The 18,127-nt window shown below is 42.4% G+C and overlaps 1 protein-coding gene across 1 annotated transcript in view; it reads right to left on the bottom strand.

Moving 5' to 3' along the window:
* The window catches only part of HUWE1 (HECT, UBA and WWE domain containing E3 ubiquitin protein ligase 1), a 155,401-nt gene that overhangs the window by 14,156 nt on the left and 123,118 nt on the right, over window positions 1-18,127 (bottom strand). Inside the window, exons 52-71 of the mRNA XM_045288269.1 lie at window positions 17,710-17,858; window positions 16,916-16,991; window positions 16,052-16,150; window positions 15,365-15,498; window positions 15,011-15,179; window positions 13,356-13,584; window positions 12,246-12,424; window positions 11,907-11,996; window positions 11,611-11,765; window positions 9,685-9,730; window positions 7,153-7,440; window positions 6,033-6,288; window positions 5,680-5,810; window positions 5,019-5,233; window positions 4,650-4,938; window positions 4,418-4,520; window positions 2,196-2,742; window positions 1,189-1,789; window positions 443-558; window positions 177-333 (exon numbers count right to left, since the gene is read on the bottom strand). Coding sequence (XP_045144204.1) covers window positions 177-333; window positions 443-558; window positions 1,189-1,789; window positions 2,196-2,742; window positions 4,418-4,520; window positions 4,650-4,938; window positions 5,019-5,233; window positions 5,680-5,810; window positions 6,033-6,288; window positions 7,153-7,440; window positions 9,685-9,730; window positions 11,611-11,765; window positions 11,907-11,996; window positions 12,246-12,424; window positions 13,356-13,584; window positions 15,011-15,179; window positions 15,365-15,498; window positions 16,052-16,150; window positions 16,916-16,991; window positions 17,710-17,858 — 4,029 coding nt within the window. The remainder of the gene's footprint in view (window positions 1-176; window positions 334-442; window positions 559-1,188; window positions 1,790-2,195; window positions 2,743-4,417; window positions 4,521-4,649; window positions 4,939-5,018; window positions 5,234-5,679; window positions 5,811-6,032; window positions 6,289-7,152; window positions 7,441-9,684; window positions 9,731-11,610; window positions 11,766-11,906; window positions 11,997-12,245; window positions 12,425-13,355; window positions 13,585-15,010; window positions 15,180-15,364; window positions 15,499-16,051; window positions 16,151-16,915; window positions 16,992-17,709; window positions 17,859-18,127) is intronic.

Here is an 18,127-nt window from a genome sequence, read left to right as displayed (position 1 = left end):
GGGCAGGGAGGAGAAGAGTCCAAACTTGCTTTAAAAAATAATTGACAAGAAAACAGAGAGGAACTTGAGGACAGATGAGTGAGTTTGATTCATTCTGTGGTTTCAGGGAATGCTTCCAGAAGAGTTAACACTTAAAAGTGGAAGGTTTCAGAAACCCAGGAAGCTTCCCCCATTACCTATCTGTTTACAAAGAGTATAACCCAGATGGCGGGCTCCATTCAGTAGCAGCTTGAGAACAGTGTCTCGAGTCCCAGGGTCCCCCCGAGAGAGCTGCAGTAACACATTGGCTGCATCTTCTAGTCCTTCTTCAGAACAAGAGTGGGAGGTTAACACCTGTGGAAAATAAGGGAAGAAGAGATTAAAGCCCAACTTGAGAACTAAAACATTATCCCCCACTTAAAATCTTTACACCCAACCCCAGGACAGAAGAATTTGGCCTCACCTCCACTGAGAGTTGTAGTTGGTTTTCAGTTAGACCAGAAGATACCATCTTAAAGTCTGTATTGCTGCCATCACCAACCTTTGCTGGAGATTTGCTGCCCTTAGTAGTTGTAGAAGCTTTGAGGAAACAAGACAGAGCATTAGAAACTTCTAAAAAATCACAAGCCTGAGACTTATAGGGCAGAACCATGGAGTTTTAAAAAACTCAAGTATTTAAAAATTGAAAATAATGGGGGGGAAAGATCCACTCACCACAGACAAATAAATTAAAATACCAAGGGTTCGTATGATTTTGCTTAAGGTGACTTAAGAACTCTAGACTTATTTTGCAACCACTATTCCCCATACTTTCTTCAGAATCACCTCCAATTAATTCTTCCTTACCTGATGCAGATTTCCCCCTTCCTACTCTCTTCTACCCCGATTCAGTGTGTTCTGTTTTTGAAATGACTCCATCAAAAAGAGAAAGTTCCTTGAAGATGTGAACTTTTTTTCCACCCTCCTTTTAGTGCATAGCCTAAGGAAACCACACTGTAAGAATGACCACTGTTCTTCACAGGTACGTATTGAGTGTGAAGGGAGGTGAAAATAGGGGTGGTGGTTGGGGGCTAAAGAAAGAAGAGAACTCTTGGGGCTGACGAAAGTGAGAATAAATACATTCTGCTTTCACAAACACAAATTAAACCAGTCACTATCATTTAGGGAATACCTGGATGGGGGTGTGTAGAAATCACAATCCACACTTACTTGAAACAGTAGTGGTAGCAGTTGTAGGAGTAGTCACTGTGGTTGAAGCAGCTATGGCAATGGTGGAAATAACCGCGGCAGCAACCAGACCTGGAGCAGAAGTTGCAGGGGTGGTTGTAGCCGAGGGAATAGGTGTGGTGGCAACAGTAGCAGTGGTAGTAGATGTGGTTGTGGTGACAGCAACAGTAGAGGAAGTGCTGCTGGCAGAAGTAATCTGTGCTTCTGACATTTTGTTTTCTGGGAGAGCAATTGAGATGAGAGAGAGGAGTCTCAGGAGTTTCTCAGTTAATAGAGAACTCCGGCGGATGACTGGGTGTGACAACATGTTCATGAGCTGTCCCAGTGGGGAGGCCTCAAGGCTGTATAGGGAGGTTTCGCCCTCACCACCTGCGCTCACTGGTACTGACTTCACGGAATTCTTGCCTTTCCGGCTGACATTCATGTTGTCCAGTTTTACCAGTAAGTCCCAGAAGTCTGTGCAAATGCCACTGCTGGTGGATTGTGAAGAGCAGGGACTACAGGCCTGCTTACTACCTCTCTCCCGATCACTCTCACAATTTGTTTCTTTGGTCCGCTGCTGTGTGAAGTGGCTGGGAAACACCTGTTGGGAAAAGGTTATTATTGGTCAGGGGCCTCCATAGCAAATGAGCTTATCTGACAAGGAGAGAGAATTGGTTCCCAGTCACTCATCTCCCTTGGCAGCATAGAAAATTATGTGATATTGGAATTTAATCCAAGAAATGGCCAAGGTAGCCTAGAGCAATTGACTTGTTGGGGAACAGATTGACTTCTGCTGGCACATGGTTGGCCCTCACATTGTAGAACTATGTTCTAGGTCCAGCTCCATCACTGACTAGACACGTGACAAAACCAATATAACTTTCTGTAATCCATTTCTGCATATGGTTGCTTTAATGATTCGATTGGTAATTGTAAAGAGTGAAGATAAAAATACAAAACTAAAACCCCATAGTTATTTGTTGGACAATTACCCAGAAGCTTCTTACCTTGGCCAATTGAATGAGTGTGTCCAGAACATGTCTACAGACAACAGGAGCAGCCTGGGGGTGAATATGGACAGTAGAGCCACTGCTCGCATGTTTCTCTGTATGTTTGCGGCCACCTGAACGTTGGATCTGGAATATATTAGTCCTGCAACCTAAGGCTGCATCCATGGATACTGAAAGCCAAGAGAGTTGGTTGGAACTCTTAGACTCCATCTTGTGTAGCAGGTCCAAGGGCCGGTTTTCATGGCTGCTTGACCCACAGCTCTTGCTTGACTTTTTGCCCTTTTCCTCAGCTGTGGTAAGCTTGGGTGTTTCAATGCAGAGCTCACTTTCACTGCTGCGCTGCAAGATGGACAGTAAGCTGCGAATGACCCAGTGGCGGGTCTGGGCATGGTAGCAGAGATTTCGCAGCACACGGTGTAACCGACTTGTATTGAGCTTTGGTTCATCTACAAAAAGTAGGACCAGGAGACAAGATAGGGCTTCATGGTCCAGGAGGAGTCGGCCTCGGAGGCGGAGAAGTGTATCCACATTACTTCCAGAAGGCCTGGAAATAAAACATAGTCTTTGGGTAACATTTCAGTTATTCTAGAGTTAGGGATTGGAAACTGAGTTGGACTAACCTATTTTAAAGCAAGTAACACACTTTCCCAAAACATTTTAACCCCTACATGCATTAGTTTCCTTTGTGCTAATTGTTCATGTCTGTACTGACCTCAAAACAACCAATAAAATGACAGCTATTTACATGGTTGTGTTGTATGCAGCGAGTGGGGTAGGATCTCCAAGGTGGCCTGAAATGGGAAGGGGATCCAGTATACGCTCTCATAATACTAACAGTAGGGGAGGAGATGAGCCAGTCAGGGTGCGATGTAACAATGATGAGAAATACAACTTTCCTCTAGTTCCTAAAGGTTTCCTCCCCGATCCCACTACCATGACTCGAATTCGATCTTGCAAGTCTGGCTAGACCAGAGGAGGTACACTGGTACAGATAGGAACTGAAAATACAGGGAATCCAGGGCGGATGAGCCCTATAGGACCAGTGGTATGAGTGGAAACAGGGAGGGTAAAGGGAGAATGGGTAGGAAAGAGGGAACCGATTACATGGAACTGTGAGTGACCTCCTCCCTGGGGGACAGACAACCGGAAAGTGGGTGAAGGGAGACGTCGGACAGGGCAAGATATGACAAAATACCCATTTATAAACTATCAAGGGCTCATGCGGGAGGGGGGAGCGGGGAGGGAGGGGAAAAATGAGGACCTAATGTCGGGGGTTTAAATGGAGAGAAAATGTTTTGAGAAACAATGTACAAATGCGCTTTACACAATTGATGTGTGTATGGATTGGGATAACAGTTGTATGAGCCCCTAATAAAATGTTAAAAAAAAAATACTAACAGTAGCCCTCAATAAATGCCTACCACGTACTGGGCACTTTACAATTTCCATAGCATCTTTCTTACAAGGTTATAAAGATTACAGAACTGCCCATTTCAGAGATGATGAACATAAAAATCTCAAGCAGGTTGAGTGATGTGCCTTACACCATGAAATTAATGTGTAGAGAACAGATGCTACCCGGGTCTGTATCAGAGTACCATCAAATGGTAATATCTAACCAATTTAGGTGCTAACAATTAAATAAAAATTAGATCTACAAGAAACTGTACAGATAGTAGAGAGAGGTTTCTGTGAACCTTTTACCCAATTTCCCAATTGGTTACATTTTCCATAGCTAAAGCACACGTGAAAGTCAGAAAATTAAGAGGTCTAGCGTATGCGTATAGTTTAGTATCATTTTACTACATGTGAAGGCAATAACACTTATTTCTACCAGGGAGTAGCCATGCTTGCCTTACAGGCCAGAACTCATGGTTCCCTTTACATTTGTCATGTTGCAACCACTATACTTCCACCTCCTAGTAAATTAACACCTCTTTTCCTTTAGCCTTGTGGCCACAATACCAAAGCAAGTGGTTCATTACTTTCTATCTGTATGCAAGGTTAGAGATATGGCTGTATCTGCTACCAAATGGCCTTTGTGATTATGCTATACATTATACATTAACCCAAGAGCGTAGCTTTCTCAAGGTGGAGCCCAAAGATCTGGCTGTCACATTCTTTCCAGGAAATAACCCAGAAGTCATTCAGCCAATCAGGATTTTAGCTCCTCCAACTATATTGACATAATATGGGAAGGTGAAAAAAGACAAAGGTACCTATTATGGCTACTGCTGCCTCCCATCTGGAAAGTGCCTCCTCTCTGCACAGCAAGGCGAGTATATTGAACCCCACGGTTACCACTCAGGCGACTGGTGAAAGCTGGAAGAAAAAAACAGATTGTGAAGGGTGGCCATTAACTTTGGATTACGTAACACAAAAGGAACAATAGAGCTTATTTGAACAATAAGCTACGCATCCCAGAGCCCTCCCACTTGCCTCCCAGTGTACCCGGGCTTCGGAGGATAGCAGAGAGCGCAGAGGTGCTGCTATGCCCAAACAGACGCTCATGCATGAGTTGCCGTTGTCGGGCTTCCTGCTCTCTCCTTAGAGCTTGAGCCTCAGCTGCAATATCAGGTGGCATCACAGCCAACACACTGTCCTCCATATCCTCTAGGACGCTACGGCGCAAGTCTGAGGGTAGAGTCTGGATGAAGGTTACAGGGTCCATGGGGGTGTCTGAACTGGCACTCTGTGCCAATTCCCGTCGCTGTTGCTCCGCTCTCTGCTGTGCCAGCACCTGTGGAGCAGAATGGGTCAATGGAGGCATATCTACTTACTGTTAAGCAACCTGGCCCCACCATCATCCAGGTGACTTACTTCCTCCTGAATAGCTGGAGGCAGAGCCGCCAGGAACTCAGGGCTGACTTCAGTCACTCCTGGATTCCCTACCACTGTAGGAGCTGAGCTAGTTGTTGAGGGGGCAGTCCGGGTTGGTGGTCGGATGCCCAACTGGTTCTGTAGGACTTCCCGACGGATGTCATCAGGCAGAGCAGCCAGAAAAGAGGGGTCCACACCTTCAGGGAGACTGATACCTGTGGGGAGATAAGTGACTCATACTATACTAATGCCTAAATTATTTTCCAGGCAGAGACCCAATCTTGGAGAAATGAAACCAATGTCACATCTCAAGGGAAATTAGTGTTTGCAAAGAATACAGGACAAGAGAGGACCAAACCAGCCTTCCTGATTCTGAAAAACTCTCACTCATTATTATGCACACTGTCATGTAATCTACGTAAAGACATAATTTCCTCATGAATAATGAGGATCAGAAAAATTAATGGTCATAAAAGAAGGAAGTGGCAGAGCTGGGATCTGAGCTAAGATCAGTTTAATACCAAACCCTGGGCCCACTCCCCATCAGTCCTCATACATATGATCTTCATTCTAGATGGAACTGACAGGCAAATATTTCCATGCCCGAGGCTACTAGAGGTCTTAACAATTCCAGAATAGCTTGAACACATGTGGAACTCACCAGCAAGGGGATCTTCCTCTTCACTGCTAGTTGAAGGCAGTGGCTCTTCTAGAATTCCTCGGGAGTCTGCTCCAGAAATGGCCACAGCAGAGTCTCTGGTGGAAGAACTCTCAGAAGATGCTGGGGGAGAGCTGAAGGAAATAATTTCCATGGTATTTTTAGTATAATGATTTGTTTACTTTTAAAATACTTCTCCAATAGCCTCTTTCCCATTAGTTAAAAAGTATGAATATGACTTGGAACGCCTTCCAACATACCCCACCTTCCTCTTGCTCGCGCAAGCACCCACCCCCACCGCCACTGCCACCACCACAACCCCCACCGCCGCCGCCGCCACCACCACCACCCTTTACCTGTCCTCTGGTGCCTGGACGGGTTCCCCTGTCCCATCACCCCTGCCTTGCACTTCTGCCACAACGGCTGGGGCATCTCCAGGAGTTGTGCTGCCTGCTGTGGGCTGTTCAGAACTACCAGCTGCTGAGGTGTCACCCACAGCCTCCTCTAGGGTACAGGAAGCCAGGCTGCTGGTGTCCATGGGAGAGCCTTCGAGTTGACTGCTGACAGCTGTCAGTGCATCAGAATCTTCAGCTCTCTCTGGGGAAAGAGAGGCTAGGAAGAAGTCACAGGGAGAGGTTAGGTCTCTGCCTAGAGTAGAGGGTAGAATTAATAAAGAGTAACAGGATAGGCAAAGTTTTTGACAAAATTGTTTCTTTAGGACTCAGATCATTTTAAGGGAATTCAAAATGTCTGGGAAAATGGCGTTAAAAGATTATGGAAGCACTAATATGTCTTACTTACCTCCTTCATCTATGTTGATCTGCTGTTCTAAATCTCATTTGCCTTTTAAGGTTCAGCTTAAGCTTTTGTGTTATTGGTAAACATTTACTATGATGTATGATACCAAGCAAGCCTAGGCATCCCGGTATGGGACCATATCAGTTTTAAGATTCTATACACATAACATTTATATATGAATATTAGTTTTGGGTATCTAAATAAACAAGGTTCATAGTCATGAGACAAATGGTGCCTTCAAGGAACATGGGAGATTTACAGTTATGGGGTTGTTTTTCATTCTTGAAACTGTTGAAGGAGACCAAGATTAATGAAAAAATAAAATCAGACATCTGGATTTTAATACCAGCTCAACCACTTAATAAATGACTTTTTATTTCTCTTCTAATTTTCAGTTTAATCATGTAGATAACACTATCTACTATGGATAGCTGTTTTAAAAACATTTAAATACTAAGGCTGGCTGACAAAAAAGGAACAGCATAGTCACCTTAATAAATGGTATAGCTATTAGCATTAATACCATTGGATACTCAGATGTGGACAAAAAGGAATTTCAACTCCACCTAACAAGGCTAAAATGCAAGTTACAATTCTTGAGCTCCTACTACTTCTCCAAAGAAAATACATCTGTTCTTCCCTCCTGTTCTAACCCCTACAACTTGAAAATCTACTCACTTATAGTGGGAGCTGGGGATAACTCCATTTGAGTGGTTTCTGTTTCTCCACTTGGTCTTGTTGGGCCCAATTCCTCTGGCTCTACAGGCATCAATAGCTGTGTAGAACTCTCTCCTTCTCGAGTTGGGGACTGTAGCTCTTGAGGAATCTCTTCCAAGGCTGGTGGGGGTGGCAGCGTTGGTGGTGGTTGTGAGGGTTGTAGAGTAATAAGTGTCTCCTTAGACTCCGATGTAGCTGCATCAGTTGAAGATGGGGTTGTTGGGTAGCTTTCAGGCATAGGAGCCCCATCTTTTGCAAAAAGAGCAACAATAATAAGGCATTGAGGGGCAATAAGTAAAGACCCAGAAGAGACACTCAAACAACATGTGGACTGACAAATGTCCCAAACCCAGTCACAGATCCAGGATTGCCTGTATCAAAACTTTCTCCAAGGAATATCTCTAGGCTTGTCTAGTACACCCAGGATGAGGGACAAGGTGCACTATTAGTTTTGTCTTAACTGATGATATGAATGCAGATTGGGGACCCAAGACTCATCTGTAGGCAACTGGACATCCTCTTACAGAAGGGTGGCGGGGAGGAGACGAGCCAGTCAGGATTAAGTGTAGCAACAACTTTCCTCTAGTTCCTAAATGCTTCCTTCCCCCAAATATCATGATCCCAATTCTACCTTACAAATCTGCCTAGACCAGAGGATGTACACTGGTACAGATAGGAACTGGAAACACAGGGAAACCAGGACGGATGATCCCTTCAGGGACAGTGGTGAGAGTGGCAATACCAGGAGGTAGAAAGGAGGAACTGATTACAAGGATCTACATATAACCTCCTCCCTGGGAGATGAGCAGAGAAGTGGGTGAAAGGAGACGTCAGACAGTGTAAGATATGACAAAATAGTAATTTATAAATTATCAAGGGATCATGAGGGAGTGGGGAGTGAGGGGAAAAATGAGGAGCTAATATGAAGGGCTCAAGTAGAAAGCAAGTGCTTTGAGAATGATGGTGGCAACAAATGTACAAATGTGCTTGACACAATGGATGTATGTATGGACTATAAGAGTTGTACGCGCCCCCAATAAAGTGATTTAAAAAAATAACTGATGATATGGACTCTAAGGCTTCTGAAAATTAAATCCCTCCTGTGCCTAGGTGGAAGTGGAAAACTTCAGGGCAGACAGATGTATGTAGCAAATGTACAAAAAGGAAAAACCCTACTGATTCTTTAGTTTTCCTATTTTGAGCAAGAAAGGGCCAGAATTTCCCTCAAAACTATTAAAACACGCTCCTTTCTGTACTATTATTGAATATAGTAAATTATAAAGAATAGCAAAGTGTTTGAGTTATTGACCAAAATGATTACATGTGCCAATCAATGAAGGATACATCACTTTACAATGACAGTTGCCCCACCCTAAATATGGTCGATCCCATTCCACCTCCCTTTCCTTCCAGTACTAATTATTCAAAGGAACACCACCAACTTTTGTTTGCTGAATAAAAAACTGATAGTTAAATGTGAATGTGCCACATGCCAAGGAAAGTAGTAGGTTGTATAGTTATCTTCTAATTGGGGCCTAAAATCCCTACCCCACAACAATACAACTTACTACCTCACCTTGGCATGAGCAGAATCTTCTAGCATGAGCAGCAGGGTAAGAATGACACATGTAAAAAGGCTATTCTACTCTGTGACAGATCCTTTCAGAGAGTTTTTTACTTGGATAAAGGTATTAGGAAATCTATTCTCTGTTTCAAAAAAATATGGAATAGGTTTTCGTATAGTCATTTCCCAAAGTGCTAAAGGAAATAGGTATTAAGAATGTTCTGAAGGAAAAAAAAAGAATGTTCTGAGGAAATAGGAGGGAAGGACAGCAACACACAGAAAACCACACTGATTGGTTTTTATAATCACAATATGGCAACTGAAATTTTTAAGATGAAAGAGACCTATACAGGTCTGCCATACTGAAACACACACACACACACACACACACACACACACACACACACACACGTTCGTATCATTTAATACATTGATACAAAAGAATTAGAATGGTTATAATTACAAAATAAAATATTTTAATGAAATAAAGTCAGCTTCATGAAAAACTGATTAAAACTTCCCTAATGTATTAATTTCCATGGGTATTTGGGAACCACTTTCATCAGGTATTCTCATGGGAGGCACCAAAGGACCAATCACCTCAAAAATCTTTATGTTCAGTTTCAAAGCACAGAACAGCAGCCAGGAAAGTAAACAGGACAACCTGGTTCCATATGCCAGAATGAAACAGCATAATCAAAACAAGAATCTGTACAGATCCAGTCAGAGAGGAAGTGTACCACCGTGGGAAAGACAGTAGACTGTATAGTTATCTCCAAGATGGGTTATGACCCTACAACTATACAATCTACTACCTCATCCTACAGAGCACCAGTATTCATCTTCAGCCAAATTGGATCAGCTACATGGAAGACAAAGGAGCAAGAAGAAATCATTAATTACTTAGGAAGAAAGGGAAAAGAAATTACCTGAAAGGTTCTGTTCAGCTGAATCATTTGTCTTTGATGCAGTACACTGTAAATAGAATAGGCAGACCAATTTGAAACAAAAAAACCCCCTAAAGATAGCCACCATTTTTCATATATACCATTGAGAAGAGTTCAATGTTCTGGATAGAAAATGTTTAAGACATGTCACCAAAGGAAGATGACGGCTTTACTGTACAAATATAAAGCTAAGTTCCCTATACATATTTATATTCAAGGATGGCTTGCAGGGGTGGGGTAGATAGGGAAATTGGATACCACATTGCCAAGTAGCTAGTTGAACTACAAATATCACCACAGTACTGGGCATAAGGATATAATCTGAACATAGTGTGAATACCATCCAGAATTTCTTAAAGTCTTATCAATATATGAGCTTTAAGAAATTCATGGAAAAACAATTAAAATATGAGTCTTTCCTTATACTCTTTGAAGCCCACTCATATACCAGAGTGAGTAAATATTGCTAGTAAGATTTCATCATTCACTGCTATTGATTTGATCCTAACTTCTAACCCAGAGAACAGGTTAGAAAAACCTTAGTTGCATCAGGGTACCTTCAAAACAAAATCAAAATAGTGGTTTCTGATGAGATCTGCTGGGGCACACAAACTCAAGGCAGTGAGGTCAGTTTGGGTTATAGTAACTGTTTTTTGAGATTCCAAATGGGTAATCATAACAGATTTCTGCAAAGGACACAGGGAGAATTAAGAAAATGAACACTGCGCTGATGAAAAAAAGACCAGAAAAGTTGTGTTGATGAATTTTTTTCATCATGATAATGCAATTGCTCACCCCTTTCAGGGTAGCAAGGGCTATTCTAAGAGAATCTCATTGGAAAACCTTATACCATATACCCTATAGCCTGATCTTGATTCTTCAGGTCTCTCGGTTCCCAAAATTGAAAGACCATTTAAACAAACTTAATTCAAGTAACCCCAAGAATCCAAAATTACTTTTGATGTAGTATAAATTGCAAAGTCCAGAATTCTGTGGGAGTAGGGTTAGAGATGGAAGCATTGCCTTCTGATGGAGGCTATTTTTAATTTAATAAAGCCTTTGATGATTTTTTTCACAATACTTTTTGACTCATCATCTTATGTCCCTTCCTAGGACCTATTATATCCTCTTTCATTTTGTCCATATTAAACATTCAAGTAATATTTTGAGTATTTAAAACAAAAACGTGAAAATTCTTATCCTCAATATCTAGTCTTGCAAAATCTGCTATTTCTGTGGTGAGATGTAGAAATACATAATTTCCTTTGTATCTGTATTCAACGACATATGGAATTTGATTTTTCTTTTAAAAAATACAATGCTGAGCTTTTATCTACATTACGCCTTTTCTGATATAAAATTCACCTGGATGTCCCAATTCTCAAGTCATTGCCATCAAGTGTCAATTCATAAAACAGAGTAGAACCATGTCTAAAATGTTTATGATATTAAAAATATCTCTTTAAAAAGATGTTAGCTCAAATCTGTTGTCATAATCAAACATTTCACTCTACTTATTTTCATCTGTTAGTGAGATACAGGAAAATCACAAAAGTTTTATCTACCAGCTTTTACCTCAAATATTTTATAGCTCTACTATTCATGTCCCAGAAGTCTTAGATAAAGGTAGGTAGTTTCTTACTCAACCAAAGCCATGTTACAGTCTTAGGAAATAACAAATGGCAATGGGGTTCAGAATAGGAATGCTTCTAGTGATATGCCACCTAAGGTTGACTTACGAACTCTTCTCTTTAAAATTTGAGTGTACGATGAATTTGGAATGAACCATTTCTCAAGTTCAATGTGCAATGTCCTAGGATTCTTTAGAGGTTCTTGGTGCCACATATGCCAAAACGCTATGAAAATTAAGATAGAAACAGGCAAAGAGGAATCCTCCCAGGGAATCACCTGTGCACTCTGATCCTTGTTTTCTTTATCTTCTTTGCTTTTGTCGTTCACCTTTGTTTCTTCCTCAGCCAACTGTTTCCTTCGTTTCTCCCGCCTTTCTTCCAGCTCTTCATCCCTCAGGAATTCCAGGTGATTGACAATGGGCACTTTAACAACTACAACAAAGAGGCAAAGATAAGAATGGTAGAGTGAGGGAAAAAGCCAAGAATCACATAGCTATGGCCACAGGCAACCAGGGATACACCACTAACCCTTCCAAGGCCTAGAAGCTAACCTCCCTAATAATTAACACACACCTGAAACACAATCGTGCATGCTCTCAGCATCAAGAACTTTGCATTCCTCTGTCCAGCGGGTCAGGGCTGTGGGTATACTGGAGAGAGTTCCTGTAGAGGAATAAAGGAGAATAAGATCCTTGGCCTTGTCAGGTGTCAATTGATCCACAAACTGGCATTTTCTTAACCCAGAATAATGTGTATCATAAAGTTTGGCTCTAATAGGCACCAAGAGACCCTTGGCCAGTCATTGAGTGACTCTCATTTTTATTTAAACAAGTTTCTCCAAGACAGATATTGTTCTGCTTTCCCTAGGAGGGAAAATGAGAATTTGACTATTTCTACTCTATACAAACTTGCCTGCTTGGCTGGTAGCTGTGCTCTGGTCATGAAAAAAGTCATCCAGTAGTTCATCATCAGATCGGGCAATAATATGAACGTCATCATTGCCTACCAGGAGGCGGGCTCGGCCCCGGCTTTGTAGAGGGAGGCTGCTGCTCAGCTGAAGGATGTCAGCAGCAGCTGATGGGCCCAGCAACCTACACAGTGGTGGTGGGGTAACAATCACCATTAAGTCTATAGAGCTTTTACAACCTGTTACCACAAGAACATCGTTTGATATTAATCACAATTACATATATTTTACATAATTGTATTAAATATAAAACTATTGTGAATTCTATTGCACTACAGATAATGAGTTACCTTTTCTGATTTTCTCAGAGAATTTTGTTTGGTCAGTGTTTTTGCATTATTCCATAGGTCTGGGCTTGGTGTGTCATTGATACGCCACACACTATTCTAGTGTATGCCTCTCTTGTATCCCCCACTGTAGTTAATACTCTGGCCATTTGCTGTTTCAGTGCTGTGAAGTTGGCTCCCGACTCATGGTGACCTCATGCACAATGGAATAAAATGCTCCCCGATGCTGTGCCATCCCCATGATTGTTTGTGGGTTGACTACTGTTACCCAAAGGGTTTTTACTGGCTGATTTCCTGAAATAGATCACAAAGCCTTTCTTTTTACCTTTATCTTAGTCTGGAAGATCCTCTGAAACATGTCCAGCATCATAACAACATGCAAGCCTCCACTGACAGATGGATGGTGGCTGTGCATGAGCTGTATTATTTAGGAATCAAAGCCAGGCTTCCTGCAAGAATTCTAACACTAAACTACACTGACAATTAAAATAGCACCTATAACCCCCCTTCCTTTCACTTCTTAAAATTGTTTCTCCCACTGAACTCTAAGGCCTCAAATGCTTAATCCACGAGACTCTCAGGCAAAAGAACTTGCCAATTAATTTGTTATTCCGCAAAAGGCTGCACATATAATCCACAACAAATGGGATAAATACCTTGTTTGTGTACGACAGACATTAAGTGGTTGATAAATTATTTCTTCCAAAGTTAAGATGATGATTAAGCCAGGTGAATATCATATTCCAATAGGTCTTCTAGGTAACTTACCTCTGAAGTATAAGAGGCGGGTTGGGCTGGCGATTCCCTGGGTAGTGAACATGAATCGTGTGGCCTGTATTGGCTGTCAGCTGCCTTAAGGTCCTCTGGCTGCGCCCAATGCCCTGGGTCAGACGAGTAGTAGAAGAGCCACTGCCCAGAGTCAGGGAACTGTGGTCTGCATGTCGTACCATTAGTGGGTGAGTGGTAGGGATATTTCCTGGGGATGGGGGGATGTCTGCTGCAAGGGCAAAATGCAAAGGGTCAGTGTCAAAAAGAAATTTCTTCCATGGCTGTTCAAGTAGAACCATGTCTCCTGGGCCTTACTTCCTCACACGGAAACCTGAGCTTTGTCCTTTCTCCCTCATTCCCATATTCTCCCACATCTCGATGCCACCATCTCTCACCTAGACATTACAATAGCCTCCTACGTAGTATCTAATCCATTTTCCACAGTACAGTCACAGTAATGCTTCCAGGTTCCTCAGAAACATGAACTCCCTCCACCTTTGAAGGCTCTTCTCGCCATTTTAAGACTATGTCACTTCCTGTGTGGAGCCTTTGCAATTGGATTATATGACCCTGTACGCCGCTTTCTTACCATACAGCAATGGAATGCCTGCTTACTTATAATTCCCAATAGACAATAAAGCTATGAGAGCTAATGACTTTTTTCTTTTGTTTATTGTGGTATCCCTAGTTACCTAAGACACAATAGGCACTCCTCAAATACTGTATATATTCGTGTGTAAGCTGAGTTTTTCAACACATTTTTTACTGCAGCTTTTGTGGTAAAATTAGGTGCTTTGGCTGATAGTTGGGTTGGCTTATACTCGAATATATACAGTGTATGTTCAACTTGCTGAACAGATAAATTCTCAATTAAAAGGAAGGTCGATGGTAATCAGAACTAGTAAAGAGAACCACAGAATAGAAGGCATCTTGGAAATCATCTAACTTAATCCCAGATACTACCCCACACCTGCCATTTTGAAAATTTCATTTACAGGTGACAAACTGAGGCTCAAAGAGGTAAGAGATTACTTGGCCAAGAAAATAGACCAGAATGTGTTTTCTGTTATAACATATTTCTGATTTGGGGTCAAGATAGTCCTTCTCAAGATAGCCTGATTATATAGGAACTTGACAAGCCAACTGAACACCACAGGTGAACTTCGATGTTGATGGTGGAGGTAGGGTAAAAACAATCATCACTTCTTGAAAAGATGCAACCTTGATGAACAGGGTGAATATGCTCAATTCTATTCCCCAATGACAAGTTCAAAGGTGCTCATTCAACCCCTTAAGAGTCAGTACTACAGACATAAGGATTATCAATAGCCTTGTCACTATAGTGTGTACATGAGTGTCTGATACAATTAGCTTTGGTCTCATCATTTTTTCCTTTAAAAAGTCAAGCTAATCAAGTTGTCCAGGCTCTAAAATGGCTGCTTGCTTACCGAGGTGGAGAGAACAAAAGCAACCTCTTATTATTTATTGCTTTAAGTATATACTAAGAGAGATGGATTCAGATATCCCTTGCCCTGGGAAGTCAGCATAGGAACAGAAGTGTATTTATCAGAGTTTCTTTGGATCACTGCTTGACTTACCCTAGAGAAGGGTATAAGAATCAAGAGATAAAACCCAGCTGAACCCCTGTATCTTACTAGCACTGGAGAACATGTTGTCAAACTCAATGATGAGATCATCCTCCCGGTCAAAGCGTTCAAATCGGACCAAGGGAGAAGCGTTCATATCGGGATAATCCTCATCCAATTCCATCTCAGAGCCATCGTCGTCATCATCTTCATCTCCCTCTTCACCTTCATCATCCTCCTTAAGGGGAAAACAGGAGATGGAGAATTGCTGGAGGTAAGGATTTTCTGATGTCTGGCTTCAAGGCCACATTTGTACATGAGGGAGGTGGAGCTAAGGCTAGCAACCCAGATGGTTGATTTTCTCCAGCTGTGTTCCCAAGGAAGTGGTTGTCTGAACCAACACAAACAAAGTCCCCCCCTCACCTGATCATCCTCCTCATCTTCCTCCTCCTCCTCCTCTTCATCCTGACTATCATCCTCATCCTCGTTACTGCCACTGCTGTCCTCTTCCTGAGTGTGCTCCTCCTCATCCTCAGGGTCCAGGATATTCATGGAATCTAAAACAAAGGGAGCACATTGGAGGACTATACTGAGGAGCTAAAAATCAGGCTACTGTGCAGGCCAGCAGATTGAATGGGAAGGAGATGGGGTATCTGACTATAGGAGCGGAAGAACCAGATCTGGGTTGACGTATAAACTTAATGAGCCAGCCCAGATTTCCTGAAGGTGCCAATCAATGCATCAACACACTGAGCAGGGTGGCTGATTGTGGAGACTCACTATAGGGCGGTGCTTGAGGATCAATGGTCTAGTACTTGGCCAAGTCTGCTGGTGCCCCTTTGCCTTTCCAGCCCTGGAATCTGAAGCGATGACAGCAGGCGGGTGAGAAGAAAGCGAACCAAGAAAAGAAGTGACAAACTTTGGGCAAGCAGTAGCAATATGTTAATTGAAAAACTGGCTGAGGATTAAGTGGATGGTGTATGTCAGCGCATGCAGACAGATGCTTCCTTATTCTGCACATTTAGCAGCTGCCTCCAGGAAAACCCTAGCATAGTTTCTGTCAGACGTGCAGGGCAAGAAGGGAGGCCTTGCTGGCCTCAGCACTCTCACCTTCTCGGTTGGCCTGCAAGGTGGAAGCTTGGCTGAGGTTGGAAGGAGCTTCATCCATCAGCACGTCCTCTTGTGATTCATCCTCTCCACTTCTGCTCACTGAAGGTTACAGAGCAGAGCCTTCACTGAACAACAGAGGACTTCCCTTTCCAGAATGGGTGCGCCTAAAGTAGCTATGCACTCCTAGTATATATCCACTTTTTTGGATGAGGAAGAAGAAGACCTGGATTTTCTGCTATCAACTAGCTAAGTGAGCTTGGCCAGTCACTTTACCTATCTGAGTCTCAGTTTCCTCATCTGTAAAATGGGATGATCACATATTTGGTGTAAAAGGCTTTGTGATATTTAAGAATACTCGTCTACTTCTATTTATCCATTAATTTACATGACTGATACAATAAAAACAAGTAACACACACATCCTTAGAGCCAGGTGACAGGGTAACCAACCACTATTTTCCCGATGAGGTATGAAAAGGGCAACCCAAGGCAACAATCAATCACTCTTTTTACACACTACTGAGAAAAGGAGAAAAGTCTCTAGATTTCATCAAAGAACTGAAAGGCAATGGTCTCTCACCCTAGGCTTATAGGAGTAAACACTCTTTCAATGTGCCTGATGTATCATCTATACTGGTGGTCACCACCCTCCCAACCCCAAACATACTGGCAACACTTCAGATCTGTCAGAGGCCTGCAGATGGTTTGTGAATTTCTCCTCTGACCGTCAACATTAAGATAAGCAGCAATCTAGGCTGGCTATGAGCCCTTAGGCAGAGCTGAGCAAGCAGATGATGAGAAAAAGGGTCCTCCCAAGAGAGACTGAGGCAAAGGAAGAGGCTATACTCAGTTCTGGGGCTCTCACCTATAATTGTACTGTTCCCAGATCCGCCATCCCTCTCAAGCAACTCATCTATCAGGTCCTCCAGCTCATTCTCAACCTGGAGAGAAATAGAACATACATATGGATGCACACAAGTCTATCATTGTGCTAGCACTGAAAATCTAAAAATGCCAGCAAAGGAGCATGATTTCTAGGACATGTGTGACAGTGGTTATTAAATTAAAACCACACACTTGGTGCTAATAGCAAGAAACTACAACACACTACCAATTCATACTCAAAACTCCTTTCAAATGGGTTTATCTCAACTGTTTGCTATCAGTTTAGTCTTTATACTATCCAGGAATACATGCTAATCAATTTTAGAGCCAGCAGCTTAGGACTGTTGGCCCAATCTTACTCATTACTACAACAAGCTTCAGCAATTACAGTTCTTCTTTTAGAGTCTTTGTAAGAGTGCCATTTAATGCTCCACCGAGAACTGGTACTATAAGACACAAGGTGATGTTAAGGAGCTTTCATTAATAACCAGCATAAATCCAAGATCCCAGTGCTGAATGGCCTCAGGCTAGGCCTCTACTTCAACATTTCACCTGGGCTTAAATATTCTTGTACCCTATCTGCAACATTCCTACCCACATTTAATTCAATTCAAGCATTTACTGAGCACCTAACTCAAGCATTATCATCTGCACTTCTCTGCAAGGAAGAAAGCATATTGAGGCAAAGCTCTGAACTACTCACCCACCCACAACTACCTGGGGGTTCAGTTCAGTGCCGTAATAGGGGGTACACTGGATGATCTGCCTCCCTACCTGCATCTCTTGTGAACTGAACACCTCAGGCTGCCCAGCAATCACCACTGAGTCGGTTTCAGCCTCCCCATCCATGATATCCCCATCTGCCACCTCTGTCTGAGTGACATCATGATCCTCCTCCTGCACTTCTGTTTCCCCAGGCTCGCCTGAAACAATCAATCAACCAGCAAAATAATCAAAAGTTGTTTAAGTGCTAAAAACCATGAGGCAAGCATGAAAACAGTAAGCTATCAGAGAATGAATGGGTGACAAAGGAAAAGACAAGGCTACGTGTGAGGATAGCCAAATAAGGCTACAATTTTAATGAATTATTTGTGGGGCAGATTCCCACACTACTATGACATATCTCTGGAAGGCCAGCAAGTTCCCAGGGAAACAATACAAAGTTAGAACAGTTGTTTGTGATCCGATATCC

The sequence above is a fragment of the Echinops telfairi genome, unplaced genomic scaffold (genome assembly GCF_000313985.2).
Source record: "Echinops telfairi isolate 266 unplaced genomic scaffold, ASM31398v2 ScPeMD7_19;HRSCAF=73, whole genome shotgun sequence".
Lineage (NCBI taxonomy): Eukaryota > Metazoa > Chordata > Mammalia > Afrosoricida > Tenrecidae > Echinops > Echinops telfairi.
This window is presented reverse-complemented; position numbering and strand designations above follow the sequence as displayed.